Here is a 15,187-nt window from a genome sequence, read left to right on the forward strand (position 1 = left end):
AATTCCTCCATCTCCATATCCACCAAACCGCAACTCCAAAGAAGGTTGCCCAAGACTCTGTTCCTTCCAAAGAGTCTTCTTTTATATTCTCAGTGATCCACTCTTTCAAATTGCCATGATAGAATCTGTCCCTAATTGAGTCATCCACCACATTACGCCACACAACTCGAGCAGCCGCACAGTCCCTAATAATGTGGAGGGTACTCTCATCAGCACCACCACATATGTAACACCTCGGGTTGTCAGTCATGCGCCTCTTGAACATATTTGAGTTGCCAAGCACCCTATCGTGACAAGCTAACTAGAGGAAAGCTCTAATACGCTGTTGGACAGGGGCATGCCAAACCGCATCCCAACATTCTTCATCTAAGACATCGGTATGATGTTGCATAATCTGGATGGCCGACTTGATTTTGAACTTCCCCTTATCACCATCCTTCCAATACACCAAATCACCAATCGAGGAATCAAGTCTCACCTCATAATTTTGAATTTTCTTAAGAACACTTTGATCAAGGAATGGGGCAAAGATGTTCCAACGCCATCCAAGCCCATCCTCCCACATCTCACCCACTGTCGAACCTGCCAATTCCATTTGATCCAATTATTTGGTTGTTATGTAATTAGATGTTATAAGTGTAGCTCTCAATTGAAATGTAGCTTATTGCACCATTTAATTATAAGATCATATTACTCATTTATATATAACAATCCACTAAATACTTTACACATATTAATATATTGTTAAGATATTGTAATACTGTAAATTACCCCGTAGTTTAAAAATTGTGTTGTACTTAATTAGTATGAGAGACACGTCGGCAGATTACATTTTGTAAAGTTGTGATAAAACTTTGGCTTCCCTTCATTCATTCATGAGCAAAGTATTTATATTACAATATGCTTAGTTTCCTAAGCCTTGTCAAAGCTGTGTACAGCTAGCTAACTATAGATAATCATAGGAAAATATATCTTAGTGAATCTAAATATTCACCCAATCAAATATGCACCTATATATTTCCTAAATATATCTCAATACATTTTCAAAATTTAATTCACCTATTTTTTATTTCAAGGTTTGCACGAATCATTTGATAATAAATCGTCAAAACTTTTCCTTAGCTCATGAGACTCATGAACTCATGACCAATTCTACCGACAGTTGTGTTTGATTTGTAAAAAGACATGACATACGTATAAGGTGAAGACAATTTTTTTAAATATACTTCGTACAAAAGTTTTTGTGGTGCTTTTTTTGTGTGACCACACTGTGTGACCGGGGTTACTTATTTAAGGGTTACTCATTCGATCAAGGGTTACTTATTCTGAGGTTACTAAGTCGGTTAGTGTGTTTTTGTTGAGGTTACTTATTCAAGGGTTACTCAGTTGGTTAGCGCATTACCGAGTAACCCATGATCGACCAAGTAACTCATGAATAAAGTAATTCGGGACACACGTTGTGACCAGTTACGAATAAAATTAAAGTTTTTGCAAGGTGAATGGGCCGGGGTGATGTGATGAGTTAGCCGAGGTCACGATATTCTAACAAGACACAACCTGGGAAATCATACGATTGCGATGATAATTGACAAGCCTCCAAATCCAATCCGATTTCTCTAAAATTCGATCAACAATTACATTATTAAAAAAAAAAAAAAACAAAAAAAAAAATTTCCTCTTTCTGGGTTGCGAGAAATTCACACCAAGAACTCAAATTAGCAGTAATTAGAAGAAATTCAAAAATGGGGTTGCCCAAAAATACAGTGTTTTGTGTAGGCACTGCTGATACAAAGCTTGAAGAACTCCGCTTTCTATGTCAATCTGTTGCTTCCCACTTTAAATCTTTTTCTCCCAATTCCTCCCATTCTCAGGTTTGAAGGTTTTTTATTTCCGTTTTATTTATTTATTTAATGATCTTATTTATGTTGGTCATTAAATTGCTAAGCTTGATTGATTAATTTTGTGGTTGGTTAGCATTCAATTTTTGTTGATTATGTCTCTGTTTTTGCAATTTGTTTTTCTTTTCTGATTTGTGCAGATATATATAATCTATTTTTAGGGATTGTGACAATTGATTTGTCCATGAAAAAGTATAAAGTACTCTCTTAGACAATTCTTGGAAAAATTAGCAATTATGTGGTGGGAAAATTTTAAATTAGCTTGGTACACTAAGGCTATTTTTTAATTTTTTTTTTCTCATTTGTAGAAGTCCAAATGCACCAAATAAGCATAAATTGCACTTGATTGTACGTAGAGATGGGAACACCCGTGTGTATAATAAATTCTCTTTATTATGTTGCTTAAAGGATTTTCAGATTTTGCTATATGCATGTTCATATAAATATATAATAGTTCTGACTGCTGAGTGTGACTATAATAAAACCAATCAAGTCTTCCCCTTAAACCCTTATAGAAAATACAAATTTATCTTCTTGATTAACTATGGCATAATTTTGCACTGTTCATAGGTAAAGCGGCTAACATTAGCGATTTTACCCCAAAATATTACAATTTTACCACTTGATAAACAAACTCGGCTATGAGAGACATTGTGCTGATTTATTATCATTTAAATCTCTGCTTAATTTTGTGTTACTTGTGGAGTTTCTGGAAACAGCGCAATTTTGACCCTGCACTTGAAGTGCTCTTTTATTAAATAACATCATTTCAGAAATTCAGACTGTGACCCTTGATTTCTTTTATCATAAGGAATTGAATTTGGGAATGGGAGGGAGTGGTTTAATTGATCCACAGGTTTGCAAATCTGATTACTCAAAATGGTAGTATAGATTAATATCTGTTCCAAATTGGATATAAAGTTGTCTCTTATCACTAGTTTATGTGTGCCTTGTATCATATTCAGGTCACTCTAGCTGATGTATGCTTTTATTCTGATTACTCAAAATGGTAGAATAGATTAAAATCTGTTGCAAATTGGATACAAAGTTAAATCTTAACACTGGTTCATGTATGCTTTTAATCAGGTTCAGGTCACTCTGGTTGATGTTTCCTCAGGTCAGAAGGTGATCCAGAGTTTGGAAGACTTTCATTTTGTTCCGAGAAAGGATGTGCTATCTTCTTATCTTGGTCCTGGAAACCAAGATTATTTGCTTCCTGATGATCGAGGCAGAGCAGTGAAAATAATGAGTAAAGCTCTTGAACAATTCATAAAGAAAGCTTACGAGGATCATGTAGTTGTGGGAGCTATTGGTCTTGGAGGCACTGGAGGAACTTCTTTATTGTCTTCTGCTTTTACAAGTCTCCCCGTTGGGGTGCCGAAATTCATTGTTTCCACTGTAGCAAGTGGTCAAACTCAGCCTTACATTGGTACGTCAGATTTGGTATTGATTCCATCTGTGGTTGATATATGTGGAATCAATCGAGTGAGCAGGGTTATTTTGTCGAATGCTGGAGCTGCATTCGCAGGAATGGTTCTTGGAAGCTTACAGCGGTCATCTAACTCTGCTAGTGTTGAGGGAAAACCTACTGTTGGAATTACTATGTTTGGTGTCACCACTCCGTGTGTGGATGCTCTTAAGAACAGGTTGCTTGAGGAAGGTTATGAATCTTTGGTGTTCCATGCAACTGGGGTGGGGGGCAAGGCAATGGAGGATCTTGTTAAAGGTGGTCTAATACAGGTAAATTTCTCATTATGGTACAAACTTAGAATGACATGCATGTTTGATTTGTTGCAAAGATCTGATAACCTACCTATTCATGTCTTATGTGCTACATGTTGTTCATTCAAGTGTGCTGCTTTCCTATATGTAATTATTTGCACTGAGATGGCTAATTTGTTTTTATTTAATTGTTGGTCATCTGCTATTCCATCCATGTCCTTCACAAGATCATTTGATATTGTTACATAATTTAATTGTTATCAGACTAGATTCTTGAAAACTTGGAATGAACTTATCATGTTTGCCTTTAGTTCATGATATTCTCAACTACTACTTTGGTTTCTTTTTTTCACCAACTATTATATCTTTCTTGAGTAGGGAGTGTTGGATATCACAACAACAGAAGTTGCTGATTATGTGGTCGGTGGTGTCATGGCATGTGACAGCTCTCGCTTTGATGCTATCATAGAGAAGAAGATCCCCTATGTCCTAAGTGTCGGAGCCTTGGATATGGTTAATTTTGGTGTGAAGGACAGCGTGCCTTCCAAGTTTCAGGATAGAAAGATTTATGTGCATAATGAGCAGGTAATCCTCAACATCGTCAGGTTTTGTGCAACATTGGTCAAGCAATTGGTTTTTGTTCAACTGTTATTGGTGTACTTACTTGCAAAATGGCTATAGAAAATCATTACAAAAATTAGATAAAATCTGGTATCATATTACAGTTCTGTGATGTTAATAGCATCTCAATTTTATTTCTGTAGTGTAGTTCTGTGCTCTGCTCTGCAGTTCTATTTTGTACCTCAAAAAAAAAAAATTAAAAAAAAAAAAAAATGAAGGCTTTTTAGAAACAACTTCTAATAATCTTCTATCACTTAGGGTTAAAATTGATTGTTTGGTGGCTTTTTATAGGACATCTGGGGTTTAATCACAGGTAACATATATTTGTAATCATGTACAGGTGACACTAATGCGGACCACACCAGATGAAAACAAAAAAATTGCGGAGTTTATTTCAGGTAAACTGAACAAGGCAACATCAAAAATTTGTGTCTGCTTGCCAGAAAAAGGTATCTCTGCTCTGGATGCACCTGAAAAGCCTTTTTATGATCCTGAAGCAACTGGCACCCTACTAAGTGAACTTCAGAGGTTGATTCAGACTAACGAATATCTGAAGGTTCTGTGGTTAAACAGATATCTTATAGTTCTTAGTTTCTTGTGATTTGTGAAAGCTATTAAATCGACATTCCAATTACCTATAACTTGACTACTATTTCTTTGATTAATAGGTAAAAAAATATCCTCATCATATCAATGATCCAGAGTTTGCAACTGCATTAGTTGATGCATTTCTCGAGATCAGTAGCAAGAGTGCAACAAATTCACATTTGAAAAAACTTACAGCTAATGGACACAATCAAGATCTTAGTGAAGATGTGAAAGCTAAAGCAGACTCATCTAGTTATCCATCCGTAGAATACAGCTTGAGTGAATTCCCGGACGCAAACAAAGGTTCTTACTTTATCTTCGCATACTTGATTGTTATAATTTTTAGTTTGAGTATGAGGATTTGGAATCTTTAGCTATGGTAGATTCAAATAATTGGTTTACGATGGCATTAGTAATCAAAACAATATGTGACGACAATTGTTCCTAACAACTGGATTACCTGCCTGACACCTAATATAACCAACTCCTTTATACTCCCTCCGTCCTTTATTAAAAGCCTATTTCTAATATTTATTACTCACATAATAAAGAGAAATAGGCTTCTAATATAGGGACGGAGGGAGTAGTATTTATATAATGTTCTGATGACATTTCAGATGTTAATGTGCAATACACCCACAAGCTCCACCTATTTTGGTGTATAGCAGAAGGCAAAGGAGGGGACAGGAACAGCAGGGGCTGCAGGACACTCCACCAACACCAACACAAGCAACGGTTATCTGAGTGTAGCAGGGGACACTTTTGGAGTATTAGCTTATTAACTGTGGTAACTCTAGCTTGTTGACAAATTGTAGTAAATTTAGCAATTAAGGCGTTTTGTCCGATTATGTATGAGTTGTAGTAGTATAAATAGGTGAGAAAAGAGTAGAGGAAAAAAGGAGAAATTTGTAAGGAACTCTTGGAGAGTAATGGCCTAAAGCCATTGTTATCTTTCTCGCAAGCTTTTAGCTGCCATTAATCAATCAAACAATTCCCGTCTTAGCTATTTATTGCCGTACCACGTAGTCCGTTGCACTTGGTATCAGAGCCGGAATGCCGCCGACTCCGTTAACGGTGACGCCGGAGAGGGTGGCGGCGCTAGAGGAAAGAGTGGAGGAAATCTTCGAAAAGCTCGGTGAAGGGGAAGGTTCGCTTCAGCATACACTCTTGAAGAAACAAGATGAATCCATTGACAAGGTGAGGTAATCGTTGGAGGGAAGAATGGATCGATTCCGTCAAGACATAACCCAACATGTGAACATGGCGACGAGCCGACAAGATAAGGTTCTAGACGAGATTCGCGACGCCTTGAAGGGACTGGGGGGTCAGCAGGCGCCATCGCATGGGGCGGAGGAAGAAGTGGAGCAGCCTCAACACGGGGCAGGGGGTTACCAAGACACACCAATCGGAGCAAGGGCTTTCAATGGCCTCCGCTTTGGAAATTGGGAGGCAGGGTTGGGTGGTGCATTTCGCCACCACGAGAACAACCAGGAGAATCGCAACTACCACGAGACTCGCAACAACTGGAAATTCCGTAAGTTGGACATGCCCACGTTCGACGGAAAAGACACAGACGGGTGGATCTTGAGAGGAGAGCAATTTTTTCTATTCTATCAACTGTCGGAGGCCGAGAAAATACAGGCGGCGGTAGTGGCGTTTGATGGGGACGCGCTCCGGTGGTATCAATGGGAACACCGTCGTCGACCGGTGGTGCTCTGGGAAGATTTGAAATTACGAGTGTTAAACCAATTCCGACCTATTAACGCCGGCTCGCTACACGAGCAATGGTTGGCGGTGCAACAAACCGCCACGGTGGTGGAGTATCGGAGGTTTTTTATAGAGAAGGCGACGCCTCTTCCTGACATTCCGGAGAACATTCTCAAGGCTCAGTTTATTAATGGATTGAGGGAGGAAGTAAAGGCTGAAATTCGAATGTTGAATCCGATGACCTTGGATGAAGCAATGGACTTGGCGGTGCGGGTCGAGGAAAGAAATCGGGTAGCCGGGTTCAAGAAGTCGGGTGGAGTGTTTACCAAACCCGGACCCTATTCCTACTTTAACCGGAGCCCCGCCACCACCATATTAGGGGCTGGATCCAACCAACCTCATCAACCCACAAATCAACCCAACCCCACTTGTAATACCCAACCAGCCCGAAGCTTCAGCCCAACTCCTACTGGCCCAACCCACAACAATCAACCCAGCCAATCCTCACAAAACTCCCTAGCCTCTGTAAACCAGCCCACAAATTCCTACTCAAACCGACCATACCCAAATTCCTCTCAGTTTAGTGGAAGTGTGAGAAGATTGACTGAGTGGGAAATGCAAGATAAAAGGGCAAAGGGCCTTTGCTTTAAGTGTGATGGAAGATGGACCGGACCTACCCATGTTTGTGGAGCTAAGGGGCTTAGTGTGTTGTTAGTAGAGGAGGAAGAAGGTGAGGAAGGGGGGGGGGACCTTGCCGTGAAATCAATAATAGGAATTTCTTAAAGGTAGTTTACTTGCTTACTCAAGAGGTGATGGAGGCACCGGAGTTGGAAAGTGAGGAGAGCCCGGTCGCCGTGTCTATGAACTCAATTATCGGGTTATCCAATCCAAAGACGATGAGGCTTAGAGGAAAGATCAAGGGGCAACCGGTGGTGATCATGATCGACCCGGGGGCCACCCATAACTTCATATCTTTGCACACCGTGGAGAGTCTTGGGTTAGTAGTATCGGGTGACACTAGTTTTGGGGTGTCACTTGGGAATGGGGAGAATATCAAAGGGAAGGGGCAATGTAGAGGAGTATGCGTGGAATTGGGAGAAGGGGTAGTGGTAGAAGAGGATTTCTTACCTCTTAAGTTGGGAAACTCGGATGTGATCATGGGTATACAATGGCTCGAGAAATTAGGAACCGTGCTCACCAATTGGAAGTTGCAAGAAATGAGTTTTTCCATGGATGGGAAGACCATGGTAATTAGGGGGGATCCAAGCTTGACCAAGTCGGGAATTACCCTTAAAGCCATGATTAGAACGTTGAGGAAGGAGGAAGGAGGCATACTAGTGGAAATGAGCAAGTTGGAGAAGCAAGTGGGCTGCCCCATTGAGGATGGGCCGAAAATCAGTGGGCCTCCAGAATACTTGCAAGAAGTATTGGAGGAGTTTGCCATGGTGTTTGAGTGTCCAAGTGGATTACCCCCAACAAGAGGACATGAGCATTCTATAGTGCTTAAGGAGGCTACTAACCCCATTAGTGTCCGACCCTATCGATGCCCACAATTCCAAAAAGATGAGATCGAAAAGCTCATCGGGGAGATGTTGCAAGCGGGTATCATAAGGCCGTCCACGAGTCCCTTCTCAAGTCCGGTGCTTTTGGTGAAAAAAAAAGATGGATCATGGAGATTTTGTGTGGATTACCGGGCCCTCAACAAAGAGACCGTTCCCGATAAATATCCCATTCCGGTAATCGATGAGTTGCTAGATGAGTTACATGGAGCAAGGGTATTTTCAAAGCTTGATCTCAAGCGGCTACCATCAAATATTAGTTAGACCGGAGGACACTCACAAGACCGCATTCCGGACTCACGAGGGGCATTACGAATTTCTTGTCATGCCTTTCGGTCTCACTAACGCCCCGACGACTTTCCAAGCTCTCATGAATGAGGTATTCCGACCCTATTTGCGTAAATTTGTCCTTGTTTTCTTTGATGACATTTTGGTGTATAGTGTTAGTGAAGAGGAACATAATGCTCACGTGAAGTTAGTCTTAGCCACCCTTAAAGAGAACTCACTGTTTGCCAACTTAAAGAAATGTGAATTTGGGAAGCCCAAAGTGGCTTACTTGGGCCACATAATCTCTAAAGAGGGATGTGCTGTAGATCAAGAGAAGGTGGGCTCAATGGTTTCTTGGCCCACACCGAAGTCCGTCCGAGATTTGAGGGGGTTTTTGGGTTTGACAGGATACTACAGGAAATTCATTCATCACTACGCTCATATCGCAAGGCCATTAACAGAGCAACTCAAGAAAGACTGTTTCGGGTGGACTCCGGCCGCCGATGAGGCGTTTAACGCCTTGAAGCAAGCGATGATCTCGGCGCCCGTACTCATCATGCCCGATTTTTCGAAGGAATTTGTTGTGGAGTCGGATGCTTCGGGGTACGGCCTCGGAGCAGTTTTGATGCAAGGTGGGAAGCCGATGGCCTTCTTTAGTAAGGTGCTCGGCCCTAGAGCACAAGGAAAATCGATATATGAGAAAGAATTGATGGCGGTTTGCCTCGCCGTGGAGAAATGGAAGCACTATTTGTTGGGTCGAAGATTTGTAATCCGAAGCGATCAACAAAGCCTCAAATACATAACACAACAGAGGGAAATTGGGATGGAATTTCAGAAATGGGTTCGGAAATTGGTGGGGTTTGACTTTGAACTTCAATACAAACCCGGGGTGGCCAATAGGGTGGCCGACGCCCTGTCGAGGCGTGGCGAGGATGAGAAAAAAGGGGAATGTAACGCGATTGTGGCCACGCAATTGGTGAACTGGGATGAATTGAAGGAGGAAATCGCGAGAAGTGGCGAAATTCAGAAATTAATCGCGGAGGTCGAGGGTGGACAAGGACCCCGTGGTTATACGGTGGACAATCATCAGTTGCTGTACAAGGGTCGGGTCGTCATTCCAAGGAATTCGGTGCACAAAACCACCCTATTTCGAGTCTATCACGACTCATCGGAGGGAGGACATGTCGGTGAAACTAAGACCTATTTGAAAATCGGGGCGGATTGGTTTTGGAGTGGGATGCGGAAGGATGTGATGCAATATATACGAAGCTGCTCAATTTGTCAGAGGAATAAACACTCTCAACAAACTCCGGCAGGGTTGTTGCAACCGCTGCCCATCCCCGAGAGAATATGGGAGGATATAAGCATGGATTTCGTAGAGGGTTTACCCCGGTCGAAGGGAGTGGATACCATATTTGTGGTAGTTGATAGATTGTCGAAGTACGCCCATTTTATTGGGCTCAAGCACCCTTTCTCGGCGTATACGGTGGCGGAGGTGTTTGTTAAGGAGGTGGTCCGGCTTCATGGAATTCCGGCCAGCATTGTATCGGATCGGGATAGAGTGTTTTTGAGCAATTTTTGGAGAGAGTTATTTCGGTTGCAGGGGACTGTTTTGAAGCGCAGCACCTCCTACCACCCCCAGACCGACGGACAGACGGAGGTGGTAAACAAGCGGCTTGAAACGTATCTCCACTGCTTCGCGGGGGGTCAGCCCAAGTCTTGGGCAAGGTGGCTGCCGTGGGCCGAATTTTCGTACAACACCACCCCTCACTCTGCTACACTGATTACTCCTTTTATGGCGGTTTACGGTAGAGAGACTCCCAAATCGATACGGGTGGGAGCAGGACATACTTCGGTGGGCACCGTGGAGGAATTGCTGCAAGAACGGGACTTAATCTTGGACGAATTGAAGTTCAATTTGGTGCGTGCTCAGCAGATTATGAAGAGTAATGCGGATGGTAAGCGTCGGGATGAAGAGTTTCAGGTGGGGGACTTTGTGTTCCTCAAATTACAACCCTACCGACAGCGGTCTTTGGCTAGGAGGCCTTTTGAGAAGCTAGCGGCTCGCTTCTATGGACCCTATGAGGTGGTGCAGCGTGTGGGTCAGGTGGCGTATAAGTTATTATTGCCGGAGGAATGTCGCATTCATCCCATTTTTCACGTTTCGCAATTGAAGCGCGCTGTTGGTGGTATTCATGTTTCCCCCACCATCCCCGCACAATTGACCCCGGAGTTGGAGATGGTGGTTGAACCAGAGGAGGTGTTGGATGTTAGGCGCAAGAATGGGCAGCAAGGTCGAGTTGAGGTGTTAATTAAGTGGTTGGGGGTTCCAGAATTTGAGGCTACATGGGAGGATGCCGTAGCAGTCAAAGAGCAGTTTACGAGCTTCCACCTTGAGGACAAGGTGGCTCTTTTGGGGGCCGGTATTGCAATACACCCACAAGCTCCACCTATTTTGGTGTATAGCAGAAGGCAAAGGAGGGGACAGGAACAGCAGGGGCAGCAGGACACTCCACCAACACCAACACAAGCAACGGTTATCTGAGTGTAGCAGGGGACACTTTTGGGGTATTAGCTTATTAACTGTGGTAACTCTAGCTTGTTGACAAATTGTAGTAAATTTAGCAATTAAGGCGTTTTGTCCGATTATGTATGAGTTGTAGTATGAGTTGTAGTAGTATAAATAGGTGAGAAAAGAGTAGAGGAAAAAAGGAGAAATTTGTAAGGAACTCTTGGAGAGTAATGGCCTAAAGCCATTGTTATCTTTCTCGCAAGCTTTTAGCTGCCATTAATCAATCAAACAATTCCCGTCTTAGCTATTTATTGCCGTACCACGTAGTCCGTTGCATAATGCAAGGATTATGTATTGATAGCCACTAGCCAGACCTAGTCATATTGTAATATGACACTTACTGCTGCTCATAGCCCATGGATCTGATTCATGTTCTGTTAAGTTGTAAGAGTGCAAAATTTAGTGCCTGATCATGATTGATGGATAGTTAAAGTTACAATTTGCTATAAAAGAGAACAGATACATATGTTTGCTAACTTTGAATTTCATCATATAATTATATTGAAGGCAACCAGCAACATGAAGTTATGAGTTTGAGCAGAAAATGAAGCTAGCTAATTATCAATGTGACTGTAATCTGTCTTATGTTTCTGACAGTTCTTTTTGCTGTCCAATTTTCTATGATTTGAATTATAAATAATGTAAATATTCTTGTTTTAAAATACTCAGCATCTTATAATCTGCAGTGTTTTCCCTTAGTATCATTATTTATGTTTATAGGTGCCACTATTCTGTGTGCGCAAGAATACTTGTTAATTCCACTTTGATATGAATAGAACTGGGTAAAGCATGATTTATGTGTGATTAATATGACACTTAGTATGTTTTATCACTTGAATCCTGCTTTTGGGTTATCATGTAGTGAAAAGTCATTAAAATGAAGCCATAATTCATGTATCTTGTATACCTAAATATATATTGGTGATTACAATCTGTTTAAGAAGCATATTTTCCTTTCTTGTACATAGGAATATTTCAATATTTCATAGTAATTTTGGACTTATTTCTCTGTACTACAACAAATTTGCACATCAAATTATGCATTTATGATTTTATGGTTCCATTTTCCTGATTTGACATTGATTATATTAATATGTTTAGAATAGTAATAACTTCTATGACCTTTGCAGACACTTTGCAAAGAAGGCATATGATACTGCAGACATTCACTCATCAAATAAGCAAAGGCATTCCAATAATTGGTGCTGGTGCTGGGACAGGGATATCAGCTAAATTTGAGGAAGCAGGTGGTGTTGACTTGATTGTCATATACAACTCAGGAAGATTTCGTATGGCTGGAAGGGGCTCTTTAGCCGGGCTGTTGCCTTTTGCTGATGCAAATGCAGTAGTTCTTGAGATGGCCAATGAAGTTTTGCCAGTAAGTTGCAACCTCTTTCAGATCAATATCCCCCTCCCCCCAGGGCTTGTTAAGTGGAAGTTCATCCTTATTATTTCCTTTTACACGTGTTATATTTTAGATTTTGTGTGTAAACCTAATTAAAGACTACCATAGGATACTTCAGCTTTTGGAGTCTTTGTCTGAAGGAAAGAAAAATGTCATCTTATAAAGCTACTATGATCCAACCTTGTTGCCTAATTCAAAAGTGAAACTACGCAATTGGCCCTCAAAAGAAATAACATGTTATGCAGGTGGTGAAAAATGTACCGGTTCTTGCTGGAGTATGTGGCACTGACCCTTTCCGCAGAATGGACTATTTTCTTAAGCAATTAGAGGCAATTGGATTTTGCGGGGTGCAAAACTTTCCAACTGTGGGCCTCTTTGATGGTAATTTCAGGAAGAACCTGGAGGAAACGGGAATGGGATATGGGTAATCTCATGTAATTTCTATTTTATAAGCTCATCCTTGCGTACCTTATTGCCCGTTACTATCTCTAACTCTCTCTGTCTTTACCATTTCTATGGCCAGCTTGGAAATTGAGATGATCAACAAGGCACACAGAATGGGCCTTCTAACAACTCCATATGCATTTAATGAAGATGAGTCTGTAGGAATGGCAAAAGCTGGTGCTGATATGATAGTGGCACACATGGGACTTACAACTTCTGGATCAATAGGTGCAACAACTGCTGTTTCCCTAGATGATTGTGTGATTCATGTTCAAGCGATTGCAGATGCTGCACACAAGACCAGGCCAGATGTTATAGTGCTCTGTCATGGAGGTAGATATTGCAACTTCTGAATTCTGTTAACTTTGAGTTTCAGCTTTTATTTCTGCTAATTGTTCTCTGTATTAGGGTTATTACGATAGTGCAGAGAAACTGCCTTTAGATCATAGGCAGTACAGTAGTACTATAGGTGAAGTTTTAGTGTAAATAGCTAATTTTGAAGAGGGAGGGTCTTTCAAGCTAATGTTTAAAGATGTTGATTAAATCTACTAAACACGTAAATGTAGTAAAATTTACCGCTCTGGAACCCAGGATTGTTTGTGCTTGCCCAAAAGTTTTGTTCTAGCCAAAGATAGTAGAAACCCTGCATATAGCTGCTAAGTATGAGTTCTCCTCTGACACTAATAGTTGTAAGACAGTAAGAGATGTACGACTTGGCTTCCTGACGTCTGCTATCATCCCTTATCTACATTTAACTTATAATATCCTTAAATAATTCATTCTGGTGTAAAATCTGTCTGTGTCACATACGTCACCTTGAAATTACTCTTTGTACATTTCTATATGATAAGGCAAACTAAAGCCTAATACATTTTTGGGACTTTCAAACTACCTGGTTGTGCTCTAAAGTCTAAACTGATATAAATGTGTATTGTACTATCGAAATTCTTGGCCTATGTGGGCTATGTCAATTTGTAAGTTTCTTTTTTTTCTAAAAGAATTTGCCGGTTACTCTTGTTACTCCCATCTTGAATGAAAGACTTGTACTTTAAGTTTAGGCAGTGTCGCAGTGAGTATATCAAGTTAGCTAACTCAAGCAGTTTAAACCTTACAGGTCCCATATCAGGCCCTAAAGAAGCAGAGTTCATACTAAAGAGAACCAAGGGAGTTCACGGATTTTATGGGGCATCAAGCATGGAGAGACTACCGGTTGAACAAGCTATAAAGAGTACAGTTGAACAGTATAAATTAATTTCGCTTTACTGAGGTTCTCTCAGGAATCAATTTCTGGATTTTCTATGTAACTGTTTCGCCTGCTGCCGTAGAATACCAAAGAGCTGCTGCTATGGTATGCGCTACTACCTGATTGACCTTATGGTAATATTCTCGAAGTTACAGAATAATTAAATAATTATATAAATGACAACACTTGTATGAGTTGTATCGTTGTATGTAACACTTAGATACTGTGATTTGCAACACTTCCATGTAAAATGTCTAATGTGTTACTGTAAATTGTAACATTCTTAACACTTTACTTTGAAGCTCATGAATAAATTCAAAATCCCATCAAAACCTTTTAATGTTGGTTATAATATTTTATAGTCTTTCAATTTCGTTTTTTGTAAACAGTATGTTGTAATATTCAGAATATGATGTACAGTATTTAACAAGGAGTCTATCCTAGCAACACGTGTAAATGTGGCTCAACATTATTACATTTCTAAAATATATTTATATTTTCTGTCGGTCTATATTCCATGATAACTTAATGTGAAACCAATGTTTGTCAATATGAGAAAATTAAGGTGATCGATTCGTAGTAATAAGGAAATTGCAATAGTACTCGTAGTATTTCATGTTATCCAATATCCACTAGTGAAAAGTATTAGGACCTAAATGCACATCAAGAAAGCTTCTTGCATATTGGTTATATTGGGGCTTTAGACGTGTTTTTCAGGGTCGTAAGTCAAAAAGGTTGAGCTTCAACTCTTTGGTATTTCGTCCGGAGACTTGAGCTTCAACTTCATAATTTCTACTACGTAATTTTTTTAGTCATGAAACTGCAATTTAGATATCATTAGCCAGATCCCTTCAAACTTGTTGATTACGGAGTAAATAGTTTGCTCAACTTATTTGACTTGTATCTTACTCCATTTTTACTTTTTACGCTTGAAAGAACTTATTTTTCTTGAACTTATTTAAATTGAACTAATATGAACTTAGAATATATTTTCTTCAACTTATTTAAAAAACTTGTTACTTATTCTTGTTAAAATTAGACACATTGAGATGAATACAATAACTTTCCAATGAGAACAATCTTGACCGACGACTTTGACATACTAGGATGCTCCGTTCACTTCACCTTAAAAAAATAGTATTAAGTAAAAATAATTTCAAT

General features: G+C 40.3%; 1 protein-coding gene across 1 annotated transcript; it reads left to right on the forward strand.

Annotated features, from left to right (window-relative positions):
* The first annotated feature begins 1,490 nt into the window (after window positions 1-1,490).
* On the forward strand, window positions 1,491-14,350 carry LOC110685833 (UPF0261 protein y4oU-like). The gene is made up of 9 exons (XM_021862361.1): window positions 1,491-1,871; window positions 2,985-3,638; window positions 3,999-4,205; window positions 4,582-4,797; window positions 4,910-5,132; window positions 12,065-12,312; window positions 12,585-12,763; window positions 12,863-13,116; window positions 13,898-14,350. Exons 1-9 carry the CDS (start codon window positions 1,743-1,745, stop codon window positions 14,047-14,049), a joined length of 2,262 nt encoding a protein of 753 aa, XP_021718053.1. The 5' UTR covers window positions 1,491-1,742; the 3' UTR covers window positions 14,050-14,350.
* The last annotated feature ends 837 nt before the right edge of the window (window positions 14,351-15,187 follow it).

The sequence above is a fragment of the Chenopodium quinoa genome, unplaced genomic scaffold (assembly GCF_001683475.1).
Source record: "Chenopodium quinoa cultivar QQ74 unplaced genomic scaffold, ASM168347v1, whole genome shotgun sequence".
Classification (NCBI taxonomy): domain Eukaryota; kingdom Viridiplantae; phylum Streptophyta; class Magnoliopsida; order Caryophyllales; family Amaranthaceae; genus Chenopodium; species Chenopodium quinoa.

What these genes read in the sequence shown, in the direction of transcription:
- LOC110685833 (XM_021862361.1), top strand. Translation starts at nt 1,743, where the DNA reads ATGGGGTTGCCCAAAAATACAGTGTTTTGTGTAGGCACTGCTGATACA. An exon ending in CCAATTCCTCCCATTCTCAG is followed by an intron (nt 1,872 to 2,984) that starts GTTTGAAGGTTT and finishes GCTTTTAATCAG; the next exon opens with GTTCAGGTCACTCTGGTTGA. An exon ending in TATAGTGCTCTGTCATGGAG is followed by an intron (nt 13,117 to 13,897) that starts GTAGATATTGCA and finishes TAAACCTTACAG; the next exon opens with GTCCCATATCAGGCCCTAAA.